Source organism: Nipponia nippon, unplaced genomic scaffold (genome assembly GCF_047370975.1).
Source record: "Nipponia nippon isolate SJK-2023a ecotype South Korea unplaced genomic scaffold, ASM4737097v1 scaffold_9, whole genome shotgun sequence".
Classification (NCBI taxonomy): domain Eukaryota; kingdom Metazoa; phylum Chordata; class Aves; order Pelecaniformes; family Threskiornithidae; genus Nipponia; species Nipponia nippon.
In genome coordinates this window covers 15,813,935-15,830,629 of record NW_028262413.1, presented here as the reverse complement: position 1 = coordinate 15,830,629, position 16,695 = coordinate 15,813,935, and the positions used below count along the sequence as shown (strand labels likewise).

The window sequence follows — 16,695 nt, the reverse complement described above, 5'->3', positions numbered from 1 at the left end:
GAATCTGACCCTTACTAAGCTCCAATAAGCCACTGGAGATGGGTCCCTGTGTGACCGGGAAGGGCAAGAGGTGTACGGAGGACTGGAAAGTTTTGTGTTGCTTCCCAGGGGCTGCCGTTTTGTCACTGCAGAGCTCGGTGTTCAGGGCTGTTGTTCATCTTTGTGTCTGCAAAATTCACAATACTTTGTTACTGTCCTTTTTTCCGTAGAGGGCTTGACTTACTGCTCTTCTTGCCCTCAGTTTCCTTCATGTCATATGCAGCTCATTGCCACGCAGGGATGTGACTATGGCTCTTCGTATCTGGAGAGAAAAATGCCTCCATCTCCATGGTCTGAGACCCTGCAGCCCCCCTCCGAGTCCATGTGTTAACAGTGAATGGGTGGGAGCCTGCGGCATGGGCAGGGAGGAGGAGGAAGGCTGCGAAGGGAGTTGAGGAGGCTGTGGACTTGCACTGTCCAGAAGAAAGGCACGAAGGTGCACCACCAGTTCACTGACAGGGTTGTCCAGTTTACTGGTTACAGTCTGTGGTGTATGAAATTCTGTTGCAAACTGGAAATATGGAAATGCAGAAGTAGCAGAATTTCCCAAGTCATTTTAATGGAAATTTTAAATAGGGTAATTTTGGTTTTAGTGAGAACTGAGAAACAGGGAAATCCCTTTGGGGAAGAAAAGGAATTTATGAGTTTCCTAGTCTTGGTTTGACATAAAACATTCAGGGCAATGCCCTAGTAGGTCCCTAGGAAGCAGGAGAATGATACCCAGCCCTGAAGTATCACATAGCTATTAAGAATGTACTAGCAGTGAGAGTGCAGGTAAATAATCAACTTGTATTCACATCTGTGCGCACTTAAACCTTCATACATGGTTTGAGTTATCACCTGCCGGCCGTTTCATAGGCAACAGCTGCCTTTATAACGTACTTGTAATGGCTTTGATAACACGGGGCCGGACTTGCACAGTGGTCCCTACCTGATTTACGTCAAGGACAGCTATCGAGGGCTGCAGAAGCCTCACCTGCTGATGCAAATTCTCTCTTCTGGTAAGCTGAGATGCCTGTTGTTGTGACTGCCCGGTTTGTTCTTGTTTAGATGGTAGAGCTCACATCTGCAGTGATCAGCACAGGAAAACAGCCCTTTAAAACATGGCCCACTGTTGATCTTAATTCTGACTGTGATTTTGGGTATGCCCATTCTGTGAAGATGTTCTTGGGCCAGGTCCATGTTAGCAAGTCGCACAGGGCAGCAGGAGCTGTCTGTAGAGAGAAGGAGCTGGTGATGAAGACGGGGCTCTTGAGCCTCCCTGTGTTTTGGGGGATCACTTTCGAGTAGCTCTTTTGGGAGTGCCTTAGGTGAGCTGGAGCTTGATTTTGGTCTAGTTTAGTCCCAAGGGGATCCCGTTCACACCCTGGGAGGCTGCAAGACGGCTCCATTCCATAAGCCAGAGCGCAGTTCCCAGTGACCCTCACAGTAGCCGCGTGCCCCAGGAGTCCTGCCCAGCCCCGACAGCTCTTCCCAGGAGCGGGGTGTCCTCCAGCTCCGGCCCCTTCTGCACCCCCCACCACGTGCTGGTGACAGGAAATGTTGCCATTTAACCTGCAGCCTAATTAATTCCCCTTACAAAAAATTGTATTGAGTAGACCTGTCCAAATAAACAAGAGAAGCTTGCCAAGGCCTTCAAACCCATTTTTGTTCATGACCAAACTGTTTAAACACTGAATTAAGCAGCAAGCGTGGGATTTCTCCTCTGGGAAATGCAAAAGGTTGAGTTGGTGGGAAAAAAAAAAGACTTAAAACACATTGAGGACTTGGCTCATGGCAACATTTCAGATGAAAGAAGTGGAAATCTTAAGGCTAGGCTGGGTGCTGTGCAAACTGTCAAACGAACCTCCGCAGATGCTTGCGCAGCACTCATGGCTCCCCATCCCCATCCAACGCGCACTGGGTAGGAGGCCAAAGCTCTTAGTGTTGGACACTGCCAGGCGGCACCATCCCAGAAACTGTCAGCACTAGAGTCCCTCTCAGGGCTGGTACAAGGGCACATTGGGGCTTGGAGCCACGAGAGCCTGGCCGTGTGGTCCAGCACTGATTGTTGGAGGCGCTGAAGGTTTTCCTGACCCTGGGTGACGGCAACGGGCATTGCCCGCGGCAGGGCAGTCCTTCCTCTCTTGGCTGGGGAAGGAGCAGTGCAGGGGCAGACCTCCAGGCTTGTCCGGATGCCTTCAGCTGGCAGCATCAGTGCCCTCACCAGCGCTCCTGAGAGCAAGGGCTTGGATTTCCTGGCGGGCATGGAGCTGTGTGCTACACGGTGTTTGATGCATGGACGTGGTGGGAAGGCCCTGCTTGTGGCATTACTTCGGTCCAGCTGCTGAGAGCTGACTGTGTGCACCTTTCCTGGAGGTGCTCTGTGACACGGATGTAATCATAAGATTATTCCATCTCTTCCCTACCTCGCTTCAGTTTTTTTGCTCAAGTTTCTCTCGCTTCTCGTTCCTTGAGAGAAGTGAAACTTGCATTTCCAGAAGGGAAAGACTTGCATGGTCATGAGTTTCCCTTATCAGATGATGCTGTTGAACCCTTTCATCCCAGGGGCCTAGAGAGCCATTTATAAACAGTGCCGAGTAAACTCACCAGCCTGTCTGTGATGTGTGTTGGCCTCTTTCCTTCTGGTGATCAGGAGACCAAACGACTGAGCTCAAGTGGTTTGTGCTTGGTGTCACAAGAAGTACGGGTTGGGAGCACAGCCAGCACCTCCTGACACCCAGTCCACTGCTTTAGCCGCAAGATCATTACTCATCTTTGGTCTCATTATAATTTATTTTTGTTCCCTTACTTTATTTGTATTTCAAAGACTTTAAAGTTTCTTTACCCTGCTTCTCCTGAGTGGCAGCAGTTCTGCTTTTGGAGGAGAAAGGAGAGTGCAGCTGGGATTCAAAGGCCATTCAGAGGCATAACAAAGTCACATGATTAGTGGAAGTGGTTTTCTAGTAAAAGCAGTACAAGTAGTACTTGTATGGTATGGTGAGCTCTCTAAGAAAGTGTTGTCTCATGCTCTGAGGTGGGTACGGTGGGGCCATGACGTGGGCTGGAGCTTGCAGCTCTGCCACCAAAGCCCTATGGTGGCCCTAGGATGGGCACCACTGCAGTGCCGCAGCCTGCTGTGAGCCAGCCTTGGCTTTCCGCCAGAGCACGCAGGAAGGGAATTGGGCTCTTCTGAGACACACAAAGTCCCCAAGGTCCAACAGTGAAAGGCACAGCCTGGCCTCCCCGTGAAGCCCGGTGGGCTGAGCCAGCATGGTTGGTACGTCCTTGGGCAAAGGTCTGCTGAGCACTGCCCTGTAGTCCCTCCTTGCTCGACCTCTGAGCCGCTTGGCAACATGCTGCTCAGCTCCTGCTTTTCCTTCTCCCTCTCTAGATCCAAGTTGGAAAGTTCAACTACACAATTGCGATGCTTCACCTTGGGGGAGGAGAGACTGCAATCATTGTCTCCATTGTCATCTGCAGCATCTTGCTGGTCCTCTCTGTCGTAGGTAAGGGAACAGAACGATGAGTTTCCAGGCTTTGCGGAGGTTTTTTCTCATTGCATGTGGAGGGGTGAAGATGACTCATTCACACTTCAGGAAACCTCTGAGTGCTGCAGTTGTTCGGTAACTGAAACTGGTCTACGTACAGCAAGTAGCCACTCTTGTTTGTACAGGACCAAGCCAGTACTGAGGGTCAAAGCTTCCTGCAGCATGGCGCATTTGCTGGCTGAATCCACAGTTCAACTCTGTTACTTGAGCCTGTGATATTTATAAACTTACCCTTTTCCCCAAACACTTTAGTAGCTACTATTATACAAAATAAAGAAGGGTGTGAGAAACTGGTCTTGGACTCATACTGACTTGAAGAGGGCTCACTCACAGGCACGACTGTCTCAGACCATCCCAAAGGTCCACCTAGCCTGAGGCCCTGTCATCAATAACAGCCCCTGACAGGTGCCTGGCAAAGAGTATGAAGAACGGAGCAAGCCTGCTTAGCTGCAGATCTGGAGCAGGCACAACAGTTTGCTAACCTCACTGGAAGCTGTGCAACACACCTGTGTCCTCTGGCTAGGGTATCTTTTCATTGTATGCCCAGAATGACTGTGCAGCAAGAAACCTGTCAGTTCACAGCAAATGAGGTGTTTCTAATAGGGATTTAATTTATTTTTAATAAAGGTTATAATGCACATTATTTATTAAATGCACCACCTGTCATTAGAAACATATTTTTGGAGGCATGGGAAGACTGTCAGACATGAATACTGTCATACAGGTGGTACACGTCTTAAAATCTGTATTCATTAATCAGCTGGAATACATTAATATACAGTTAAGGTGAATATAGGCAGCCCAGACCTAAATTGAAGATGACAGTTACAGCATGATCATTAAATTCCAGCTGGTTTTACTTATTTACAGATAATCGACAACTGCCTGATCAGATATCAGTCTTGTTGTAGGTGTTAAAGCAACACTGAGTTTAGCTTTCTGCACCCATGTCAGCAGAGGACTGCTCTGATCTCAGCTGCAGCTGCTCCTAAGCCCTAGTCCCAAAGGCTTGTTCCCTTCCTCTTTTTCAGCTCTCTTTGTGTTTTGCACAAAGAGCCGCAGAGCAGAGCGTTACTGGCAGAAAACCCTCCTCCAGATGGAGGAGATGGAGTCGCAGATCCGGGAGGAAATCCGCAAAGGTAAGTCACTGTGCTGGGCACCGAGGAGGAGCCAGGACTAGGAGGGAGATGCTGGAATAGCAGGGTTGAAGTCTTCTACTCTGTAGAAGTTTGTAGAATTATTTATAGGAGAATTTCTGTCATCACCTTTGAGCTTTGGCAGGGTTTGTGAATGAGGCTCAGTGGCTGCAAGTGTGGCTCTGCTGCTGTCTTGCTACCTGACTTGGACAAGCCACTGATCTCCAGTGCCTCTGGTTTCCCTGTCTCAGGGTTAATGGCCCTGAGGAGGTTGTCAGAAGGTTGCTTGAAGGCCACACTAATCTTTAGTGTGCTTTACAACTGGGTGCAACAAAAATTGCAGCACTCTCCTGCTAGAGCAATGGGAGAAGCAATCCAAGCGTCTGCATCTGCTGTCCCCGCGGTACGTGACTCTCTGCAGCATAGGCTGAGGTCCTCCTCCAGAACCAGGCTGGGGGCTGCTCTCCTGGAGGCAGGGTAAACGTTCTCTCTGTCAGTGCTCCAGGACGTGATGTATAGTGCTGACGGTTAAACCCTAACGGTAATCTGCTGCTCCTCAAGAAACCCTGCTTCAGCCCACTCGAAAGAAAGGCTCGAGGAGGCAGAGATGAGACATGCCATGTTTTCCAGTGCCGGCGTGCTTACTGTCTCAGCTGGTAGAGTATTGGAGCTCTTACCATCTGCGGGTCTCTTTGTGTAAGGTTTTGCGGAACTGCAGACAGACATGACAGACCTGACCAAGGAGTTAAACCGCAGCCAGGGGATCCCGTTCCTGGAGTACAAGCACTTTGTCACCCGGACGTTCTTCCCCAAAGTAAGGCGATATCGTGTTTCACGGGCACCTAATCGCTCCCAGGTCCTTCCTAACCAGAGCAGGGCTCTGCTTTCCCTCTGCTAAAGGGTAACAAATCATTCCACTGTTATATATTTAGTTGTCACGTATTTCAGCCTCAATTATCGTCAAAAGTGGAGCCACAGCTCCTGGGGTGTGAAGTAAGGTCGGGCTTGCTCACACATGATAGGATCCCAGCGGCGGCAATATCCCAGGAGTCGCTCTGGCTACCCCATTTGATGCCATTGGACACCCTCTTCTGAAAGCGCTCTCTCACATGAGCAGAAAGTGCTGGGGACTCCCTCTTTTCCCCAGGGGCTCCAATGTCACCCCACTCTGTTTGGCAGAGGCTGAGGCTGAAGGGTGTATCTGCCGTCGGCGTTCAGGGAGAGGGGGCTTTTTGTTCCATGCAGCGTGCCACCGAGTGTTCCCAGCTGCTCTGCCGGTCCTCAGAAGCTCGTTAGATGTCTCTGTCTCCCCCTTTCTCCCCTCTCTGTCAAAGGCTGGGCACGTGGTGCTCCCAGTAAGACGCCCCTTGGGTGCCTAGTCCCAGTCTGTCTACCTAGAGTCCTCCTCCAGGGCCGCACCAGACGCGCCGGTGCCATAATTCCCGCCACCGGCTGCTCCGCTGTGTCGCTGTGCGCCTTTAACAGCGGCTGTATTTCACCCTTGAGGCAGTTGCATTTCAGTGGTGAGGAGTGAGATGATGATTTATGACTGCAGAGTGTTTCATTAGTAGTTATTACTCAGGTTTTTAAGTTATCCAATCTATATATCTGCACACTGGAGTCTTTAAGATTCAGGCTGCTATATATGAATGTTAGAGATTTAAACATTTTTGCCATCTGTTTCAAAAGTTACATATGTTAAAACACCCAGTACTCCTCTATTTTGACTTAGTCTTCTATAATGCTTTCTCTTCTGGGATTTTTCTAGCTGTCAAATTAGTCTATTTGCAGTCTCCCTACCCTAACAGCCTCATGTCTGTGCAGACATCTGCCTCCCCCCATTCTTGTGGTGTTTGCTCATTCAAGAGGGTCTTGCAAAGTGTTTAAAGGCTTCATAAACCATACCAATGCATTTCTTCATAATGGGTGGTCTTCAGTCCTGATGACATGTCTCCCCGTCTCGTTCCCTTGCGGTGCACACAAATGAGGAGGTGCCCGGCCGGGTGCAGTCGCTCTCCCCTAACACTGTGCTTGGTTGCAGTGTTCCTCACTCTACGAGGAGTGCTACATTCTGCCGTCCCAGCAGCTCAGCTCCCAGGTGGGCTCCCAGGTCCAGGAAACTCATCCGCTCCTGGTGGGGGAATGGAAAGTGAGTAACCCACTAACAAAACAAATGCTCTTGAGTGGTTGCTAACCATACTCGCGTGCGTTGACAATGCCATGCGTTTTCTTGTGGTGCGTGGGGGATGCTTGATCACTCAAAACAATTAACACATACCAGCATCGGATCAGCTTTGGCTGATGGGAGAAGGCAGATCTGTGAATCTGCTCTCACACAAAGGAGCTGTCCTGAGATCCTCCCCAGCTCCACTGTGGGTTTTTCTTCCTGGGTGTATCGTCTTGTATGTCATTTCAGTCCCATATGCAGTGAATCATAGATGAGATTTCTCCCAAGCAGGGACTTGATAAAAGCTGTTGTCCCAGAGCTGGATTTCATGTGGACAAGAAGTAGGAACTGAAGCATCAGAGAGTTGCTTAGGTTGAAAGAGAGATCTGCTTAAAGCAGCTCCAACTAGATGAGGTTGCTGAGGGCCTTATCCAGCTGTGTCAAATATCTTCAAGGATGGAAATTCCACAGCCTCTTGGGGCACAGTTCCAGTATCCAACCACCTTCAAGGTGAAAACTTCCTTCCTTATGTTTAATCAGTGTCCCATGCTCCAGCTGGTGTCTCTTGCCTCTTGTCCTAGCACTGCTGGCAGAGAAGAGCCTGGCTCTCTTCTCTGCCCTCCCACAGGGCAGCTGAAGACTGCAGTAGGATATCCCCTTACCACGTCTTCTTAAAGCTGACCAAACCCAGCCCTCTCCACCTCTTCTTGTATGCCCACTAATTGTTTTGGCAGCCCTCAGCTGCACTTGCTCCAGTTTGCCAACATCTGTCTCGTAGCGGGGAGCCGAAAACTGGTCACAGTACTCCAGGTGGTGTACCATGAGTGGGTCACCACTCACTCATAAGTGGGTCACCACTCAGTCATAAGTGGTGAACAGAGAGGAATGGACACTGCCACTGCCCCACTGGCTGAGCTGCTTCTGATACAGCCCCAGACGCAGTCGTGCCCTCACCAGGAAAGCATGCCTCTGACTTGTGTCAAGCAGAGGGAGTAAGGGGTCTTCAGCTCAGTACCTCCACATTCAGCAGGGACATCCTTGCAGCCAGGAAGGATAAAAGCTGGAGCAAAACAACAAGCAGGGTTTTTCTCACTCTGCTTTCTAAATTTTTCTTTAGATCCCTGAAAACTGCAGACCCAATATGGAAGAAGGAATCTCGCTATTCTCCACCTTACTCAACAACAAGCACTTTCTTATCGTGTTTGTCCATGCTCTCGAGCAACAGAAGGACTTTGCTGTTAGAGACAGGTATGAGCTTCGGAACCAAAGACCTGGCAGCTGTAGGAGACTGATTTATTCCTAACCTGTACGCAATCCAGCCCATGTCTGGAGCTGTGCATTTCAGTTGAAGGTTGAGTTACACTTGCCTCCCACTTTTCTATTAGAAACGTAGGGCCATAAACCTCCGTTATCCTGAAGAGCACCAAAAGGTACGAGTGACTCACTCGTGAGCGTTTGTATCCCTGAACACTTGGTTTACCACTAGGAGGGTTCGAGCTGACCCAAGGTCCTGCAGCACTGAAAGAGGGTTTGAAGTTTTAACACTGTTGAGAAGACTCATGAAAATCGTCTGAAATACTGCCTTTGTGTTTTGGGTTTTTTTTAATGCCAGTCGGCAGTTTAGTCTTGTTGGATTGATGCCTGTCATACACAATTCTGTGTTTCAGATGTAATCTGGCCTCCCTGCTTACTATTGCATTGCATGGGAAACTGGAGTATTACACCAGCATCATGAAGGACCTCTTGGTGGATTTAATAGATGCTTCAGCTTCCAAAAACCCCAAGCTGATGCTGAGGAGAACGGAATCTGTGGTGGAGAAGATGCTCACCAACTGGATGTCCATCTGCATGTACAGCTATCTCAGAGTAAGAGAACCAGATCACTGCTGTTGTGGGTGTGAGTTCAGCATTGCGTGCAGCGGTAATGAGGGATGCGTGGGACAACTGAGGACCTAAATACCTGCCAGCGTTGCCACTTGAACGGTCACTAATGGTTGACAAACTCCAGTGTACTGGAAGGTTCAAGTGTGGAAAAGCAACCTTAAGTTCTGTTGCTTCTCCACTTCTGCCTGGGGATTTGGTGTGATCAGACTTTGCGGCAGGCCTCTCCTAAGGCCAGAGCACAAACTAACGTTTTCAGCATGCCTGAGAAGAGAGATGCAGGGGAGTTGAAAAATAACCAGAATGGCTTGAGGTTTTGGAAACCGTTCCAGTTATTTGTTATTTTCTCTGACCATCTCGCGCAGCCGTACTGATGGTCGCCACCCAGTTCAGCATTGTCTGTCTCGAGCCCGAGCGCCCCGGCTGTCGGGAGGGATGGTGGCGCCGGGGCAGGGGGCTGCTCCATGTCGGTGCCCGTTGGTATGTGGGGCTTCTCGCATGGGAGGCATCCTCGTGGTTCCACACTGGCCAGACAGATCTTAGCAGGAGAAGTGGGATGTCTGTCCCAGAAGCCTGACTGTCTTCCGACAGTAACAAAAAGGAATATATTTGGCATCTCAGAGCACATCAGCAGTCCATCTGCTCAGTGCTTTATCTCCAACGTTTGCCAATTCTGGTTGGAATTTCCCAGCAGAATTGAGCAATAACTTAATTGATTCCACGGCAGTTAATTGGAGGACACCCCATTATACCCACAGGGGAGAGCCTTGACAAAGCCTTTGAAAAATCTCTTTTCCCAAAGTGTTTGCTATAGCCACAGAAGCAATACTGTATTGTCCTCATATATATTGTAATGTCTTCTGATCCCACCTGATGATCACTTTTTGTCCTAAAGCCTGTGGTTTTGTAGTTCATAATCTTTCATTTTAGCTCACATAATTAGCCAGTATAATGAAAGAAAAGTTACAGGAGCGAATGAGGATGGCTGTGCCGATACAGCACAACTATCCAGCCTGTAAGAGCAGAAAAGAGTGAATTAGTGATTTTTTTTTTAATCTTCAATTTTTGTGCCTGTAGTTAAACCATTGGAGAAAAAAAAATGCTGATCTCTCCTTTTGGAGAGCGGAGACCACATGTGAGGCATCTGATCCAACTCCAGTTTGTGCTAAAAATGGACATTGTGCAAGAAGGCTTTCTCAGGAAAAAAAAAAAAAAAGAGGAAAGAAAGTCGAGTCTTATCACGCAGGCCTGAAGACTTGGGCACATTACATAGCTAATTAACGACGAGGAGCTCCCAAGTGCTGGCGTGCTGCCCTTCCCTGGGGAGGTGCCCATCACTGCAGGCTTGTCCAGGGTCTGTGGTGGGGCCGGTGGCAGTCCTGCGGCTGGGGAGGTGCAGACGATGCTGGTGTGAGCTGTGAGCTGGCTTTTCTGTGCTATGCAGCCCTGGCCCGCCCCGCGGAGGGAGGAGGAAGGACAGGGTACGGACAGGAGCAGATCTGTGGGGTGGCGGTGGCCCTTTGCAGAGCTGACAGGCCACCAGCTGAACCTGCATTTCCATCCGCCTGTGGGCAGGGACTATTCTTGCATGCTGGGTTTGCAGTCCCCTCCTTGCTTCACATGCTCAGCCTGAAGCCATGGCAGTGAAGACCATCGCAGCACTTTCTACTGCAGCCTATTTCCCATTTCTGAAAAGCAAACAGTTGCCATACTAGGGTGAAATAAAGAGTTGATTTCCAAGAGACTTTCACATCACATGTGCTCCACAGTGAGGGTGGGGGACCTGATCAGAGGAGAAACCGAGCTGCTTGCTGAAATATGGAGGAGGAAGAGAACCGATCAGACAGAAATGTCCAGAGAGGCCCTTTGACTGTCCCAGGCGGACATGAGCTCAGCTGTGCAAAGGGACAGGGGTCTCGGTCTGCATCGGCAGAGCCGGCACCTTCCCTGCCGTGCAAATGAGCACGGAGCCACTGCAGTCAGACAGACGGCACCTCCTTACACACGGGCTGGTTTCAGCTCAGGCCTGTGATTTAAATACTAGCGATAGTCAAACGGCTTGCGTTCCTCTGGATCAAACTCTGTTGCCTTCAGAGAGGCATTTCTTGGTTAAAAAAAAAGGCTGCCCGCCTGCCTGTAGCACTGGTCTGTCAGATGTGTGACGATGGGTCTGGTTTTCATTCCTGAATTATCCCCATTAATCACAACGTCTATTTGAAACAGCTGCTGCAAAGGTCCCTGCCGTTGTGCAGTGGAAAAATTCCAAGTGCTTGTATTTTCCCTTGTAAGTCAACGCTACATGCTCGAAACATTTGTTTCGTATTAATGCTCTGCCTAACAGTCCATCCATTTGTGTTTTGGGGGAAAATGATTTGAAGGAGCTGTCTTCAGCTGGGAGGGAGTTGCAGGCCACAGTCACTAGTGGTCTGAACATGTGGAGGGCACCTGAAGGCAATGGAGTCACCACACTGACAGGGGGAGGTTTGGCTTGGTGCATGCAGAAGATATGATGAAGAACTAGCAGGAGGCTTGCTACTTGGGACTGGATTCAGAGGAAACTTGCAGCATTTGCACAATCGATGCAGACCTCTGTTTCTGTAGAACTGAGTGAGAATCGTAGCTAAAATGGTCCATGCCTCTACCTTTCTGCTACAGCTTTGGTGGAAAATGCTGGGAAAAAAGCCTTCCCCATGAGATACCGTGCTACCATTGTGCCTGGCTCCTAACAGGATCAGGGGACCGGGAGTTAAAGGGAAATTAAGGTCCTGGAATTCAGCTTTTAGGTCTGGGTGCAAACTTCCCAAAGTTTTGCATGTGGGATGGAGCTGAGGTTTGATTCTTCACAGAATGCAAATAGATAATCATCCCAAAATTAGCAGGCACTTGGGATAAGCAGCTGTTTTCTGCGTTTTTCCCACCCCAGCCTCACCAAGACATTTTGGAAATGGCTGTAATGTGTTCCTGGGAGGACATCTCTAATGACTTGTCAGCCTTGTTAATAGGGCAGCAACATGTGAATCCAGTCTGTGCTCTAAACCTTTTTTTTTTTCCCATGCATATAAAAACCAAGCCCTCCCACGCTCATCGTGCGTGAAACAGTTCAAATAATGCCAGCCTGAACTGTGCTTTCCATTACTGCAAAGTTATTTCAGTGCCCTGGGTAGCTTTAAGAGCCCGTAACAGTTCAGTCAAAAATGAAAATGAAGTCTCATTAAAATACATTCACAATAGGAGGAAAAAAGGCCCCAGACTGTGTTTTTTTTAAGTATTTTTTTGTCCTGAATCAGCACTGATCTCTTCTAGTTAAACTTCCTTTCTCCCAACTAGCCAAGTCTAAAGACAGTTTTGATTCGCTTCCAGATGAGTTTTCCGAACAATGCTTGAGGTTTCCAAGTTTGCCATTTTATCTCTAGTCCCTGCCTGCCAGCCCTTCTTTCCCCTCTTTGAAATTTGCTGTCTGATTAGCACTTTTGCAGATTTCCATAACATCCCACAGTTCCTGAGCCTGAAAGCCAAAAAGCCAAACAGAAATAGTATCTCGCCGACAGAGCGCTGTCGTTATTTCCCATGCGGCCAGTCCTGGGGCTGATCCTGCTCACGCACGCTGCGGCGGGTCCGAGATGCCCGCTCCTCCGCTTCCCCAGGCTGCCCCTTCCAGTGCAGCTTTACACGCGCGGGGAGGTGCCACACGGTCGGCCCCGACCCGTGCAGCCTGTGCTGGTTTCAAGCTGTAGAGAGCTCCTGTATCAGCAGGACTCACACATTTTTATGTTTTTGGAGGCAGCCCTGTAGCCGTTGGCAGCCCCCTCATGGTCGCTCTGCGGCCGGAGCTGGAGCCAGGGCCAGGGCCAGAGCTTCCCACGGCGGGAACGGGGCAGGCTGCAAAACCCGGTGCTGAATTTAGCCTTGGGTTTGTCCTCGCTGTGTGCTCATGCACATGTGACATAAACAAGAGTTCCTGTTTGTAGCAGGGCCATCATCAGGATTTGTCAGCACTTGTGTAGGGTCAGCTTGGCAGTGCTCCACAGTTCACGTCACTTTATGGGGAAAGCAGGTACTGCAGCCTGGGGATGTCTCCGTGTCAGTGTCATCCCCTTGCCTCTTATCTCGTACTCCTGCCTTTGTCTCAGAAACTAACTCTTCTTTATATCTTCTGACACTTTCTCCATTCTGTTCACAATCCTCAACTTCTCCACATCCCCAAGACTTCACATATTTTTCTGCTTTCTGGAAGCCGTGCCTTCCTCCATTTCCAGCACCGGCAGCTCTGCTGCTGAGCCCGTTTTATGCTGCCTGCTCAGAAGGAGCATTGCAGGAAGTCATTAAACCCCGGCAGAAGGCCCAAGGAGCTTCCCTGTGTTCATAAAAAAAATTTGCCCTCAGAAAATAAAGCGGGTGCACCATTGGCACAGATGGTGTGTGCCCACCTACAGCCCTGCTGTAGTGTCTTATCGTCAACTGTGCCGAATGCAGCCAAATCAAAACTGACATCAAACTAATTGCTTTAGCAATTATAAGGCAATTAGAATAAAAGAATCACCAAGTCTTAATTAAGAAGCAGATTGAACAGGATTTAGCAGCTCCTAGCTGAGAAATACCAAAATCATTCGATATCTGTTGTCTTGAGCAGGATTTCAGATGGCAGGAATGTTTGTGTGGTATGTGTGTGATGCTCAGAAAGTACATAAATGTGCAATAATTTGCACTTGCCTCGTTGGAAGGAAATTGCACATGAACATTAGGGAGAATGGGATATACTCCAGTACTGAAAAGTTTCTTAAGAAAATAGCTTATGTTTTAGTTGCACATCAGCGTAGCAGACAGAAGTGGATCAGAAACTTGGCATTAAACCATGTAGCTGAACCGCATCACAAATAGCTGGTCTCTGTTAGGTTTTTTGTTTTCATTGCAGCAGTGTCACAATTCACCTCTTTCCTGTAAGACGCAGTTTGATGAATGTAAGGAGTTAAATGGTGTGTTTGCTTGCTGTCGCATGGGAACAGCTTGTTGACCCTGATCCTTTCTGTTTTGCTGTGATCAGGGCTCTGCTGTGGTATGAGAAGTATGAATGCTAGTTCCCAGAGCCACAGGCAGACGCAGCGGGCTCACTTCCATGGATTTCAGTGGCAAACCAGGCAGCATGAAGAGGGTTTCAGCTGATACCTTCATGAGAAAGCTGGGCACCCAAATAGCTCTGTAGACTGTTTTTTTTGTGCACATCAGCCCTATCCTTGTTCTGCTGAGTGCAGTATGTTGTACAGTATGCGCTCTGTCAGATTGCAAGGAACATCTCTGTACCAGAGTATGCCAGATTCTCCCTGAAGTTCATATGTAATTTCACATGTAAATTAATGCACATTTGTATTTTGCTGAGCATCGTGCGTGCACGTACCACTCAGCACAACTACACATATGCCCCTACCTTCTGAGCAGTACCCGAGCACTCTGCCCGTGAGACAGCAAATGCTGGCACAGCCTGCTGGTGGCAATCCACAGCCCTACAGTACTTGCTGTAGAAGTTGGATGGGTTATGTTGGTGCTGACAATCACAGTTCACCCTCCCCGAAAATCGCCTGTGGCTGTTGTCGGCTATTATGTCCTCTTTCCCATCTGCGCTGTCACATCATTGCCACAAGTCTGAAAACTTCTGAGCAGCCTCAAAGAGATGCTGGTGGGCAATGGCACTGAGCACCTGCCAGGGCTTCACAGCGCCTGGCATGGACCAGTCCCGCTTCCCGGTGTGTGGAGGCGTGTGTGGAGGTGTGCATGTGCCTTCAGTGTCCATGCAGAGCCTGTCCCCGCCATGCTGCTGGAAGGAGTTACTGTTGCCAGGTCTGGTTTGCTTACTTGGTCTTCTTTCCTTCCCCCAGGAGACGGTCGGAGAGCCCTTCTTCCTGTTGATCTGTGCGATCAAACAGCAGATTAACAAAGGGTCCATTGATGCCATCACGGGGAAAGCCAGGTACACCCTCAACGAAGAGTGGCTCCTGAGGGAGAACATTGAGGCAAAGCCGAGGGTGAGTACCTGCACCCTGGGGGTCTGACGGATGCATACCCCGGCGGGCTGGTTGTGCAAGTGGCTGATTTGGTACCCATGCAGGTGCAATAAACACATAAATTATACACCTGCACAGGCACCTTGCCGCTGCCTAAGCACACGACTACAGAGCAAGGCTCATAATGACTGTTTTCGTGTCCATCCCTTGGTGGGTCACCTAAGTACCTCAGATTAGGGGTGGAGGGAGGTAAGAAAATTTGTTCTGCCATATTCAGAGAGTTAAAGCAACAGGTTTACTGTTCCCAGCAAAAGAGCATCTTCACTAGCAGTGGGAAGGTGCTGGCTGCAAACCTGAGTCGCGGGGCGAGGGCTTTGCCCAGGCTGTTACCAGAGTGGTGCTGAAAAGCGGTTCTGGAAAATGCGTCCTGTGGGAACAGGGCAGACGAGGGCTGTGCGTGTGAAGGGCTCAGTTCCCTCCAGTGCCTGACACAGAATTCAGCAGATGCCTTTCCAGAGTCTGGGTCAAATCCTGCTTTCAATTACCTGGCATAAATCTGGAGCAGCTTCACTGAAGTTGGTGGGTTACCCCAGATGTGCATCACCGTAACTCAGAGCAGGTTCCAGCTCCACATCCTCTGTAGATTCCTGTTACCAATTGACCTGTAAATTTACAGTGCAGACCGAGAGGGGCTAGCAGCAGGGCGCAAAGTATTAGCTTTCTCGGCAGAAATGGTAACTTCATAAGTCTGAGCAGGGGAAGTGCGTCTGCTTCCTACTTTGTTTGCAAGAAGAGAAACAAAAGTGAACAGGGTATGTTGGAGGAAGGGAAGCAATGCAGAGTTAGTGCTAATTCACCAGCAATCCCTGACATTGCTGGTAACAGATCCTTTGCTTTAAAAAAGAAGCCTGCAGAGTATATAATGTGAAAAAAAATCTTCATTTAGTGCTATGGAAAAAAATTGGACTTCATCTGTGCACTCACATTGTTCTCATAGTCAAGGATGGTGACTCTGTATCCTGATACTTAAAATCAGTGTTTGCAAAGGAACCTCTAGGCTGTGAAAATCCCAGCCGTAAATCTCACGTATACCAGGTGTCTGTCTAAGAGGCATCTGTGCTTATGCACAAGCAATGTTCCTGGCATCTGCAGCTTCCTGCCGTGGGCTTGCCAGTCAGGCAGTGAGACAGCTTCAGGGTTGCATCCACCACTAAATGAAGGCGCAGTGTTGCCCTCAGGTTCGGGCGCACCAAGGAGTGGAGGACTCAAGCAGAAGCAGAGCTGAGGCTGTCCCAGAACAGAGCCTCCAGGCAGGAGGAGGATGCCACGCTTGTAGCATATGGGTCTGCACAGCTTGCGAGAGGAGGAGGCACCTGGACTCTGCCTCTCCTCGCTTGACTGGCGTGGCAGCAGCTCCCAAAAGAGGAGAGGGTTTTTTATAGGAAGAGTCACTCTCATTGCCCTGCAGCTTTCTGCTACGACTGTAGCAGTATCTGGGTATCCCTGAGGTCCAAGCTGGTGTTCGTGGCAGCCTGCAGCCCCTTGCAGCTGCTTGTCCTGCTGTTCAGTACATTCTCGAGCAGGTTATTGGGTGGTGCTGGTGGTGGATTCCAGTGTTGCAGCAGACCCAGGCTGCAGTGTGCTTAAAGCTTATTTAAACAAAGGAGCTCGGCCCGTTGCGTCAGGGAGAGGCTGAGCAATGAGCCTTGGCAGTCCTATTCGTCACCGGTTGGAGCCAAGAAGCTGAGGACATGACTGGTTACGGGGGCTGACCTTTCCTCCCGCCCCCAAGGTGGTCTCTGCGTGTCAGGGCTAAGGCCCATTAGCAAGGCAGCCGTGAAAGGAGGTTGCAGTGTTGCTCCCTGTGTCCTCCTGGCTCTGTCAACAAACAGGGGCCTTCTGCCTCCAAGGGCTATAAATCAGTGCCCTTCACTAGTGGTAAAGCC

At 49.5% G+C, this 16,695-nt stretch overlaps 1 protein-coding gene across 1 annotated transcript in view; it reads left to right on the top strand.

The window, feature by feature from the left end:
• PLXND1 (plexin D1) overlaps nt 1-16,695 on the top strand; it is an 85,776-nt gene that overhangs the window by 52,555 nt on the left and 16,526 nt on the right. The window contains exons 20-26 of the mRNA XM_087744275.1: nt 3,413-3,527; nt 4,601-4,708; nt 5,407-5,519; nt 6,747-6,854; nt 7,990-8,120; nt 8,540-8,738; nt 14,624-14,770. Of these exons, the coding sequence (XP_087600401.1) occupies nt 3,413-3,527; nt 4,601-4,708; nt 5,407-5,519; nt 6,747-6,854; nt 7,990-8,120; nt 8,540-8,738; nt 14,624-14,770 (921 nt within the window). The remainder of the gene's footprint in view (nt 1-3,412; nt 3,528-4,600; nt 4,709-5,406; nt 5,520-6,746; nt 6,855-7,989; nt 8,121-8,539; nt 8,739-14,623; nt 14,771-16,695) is intronic.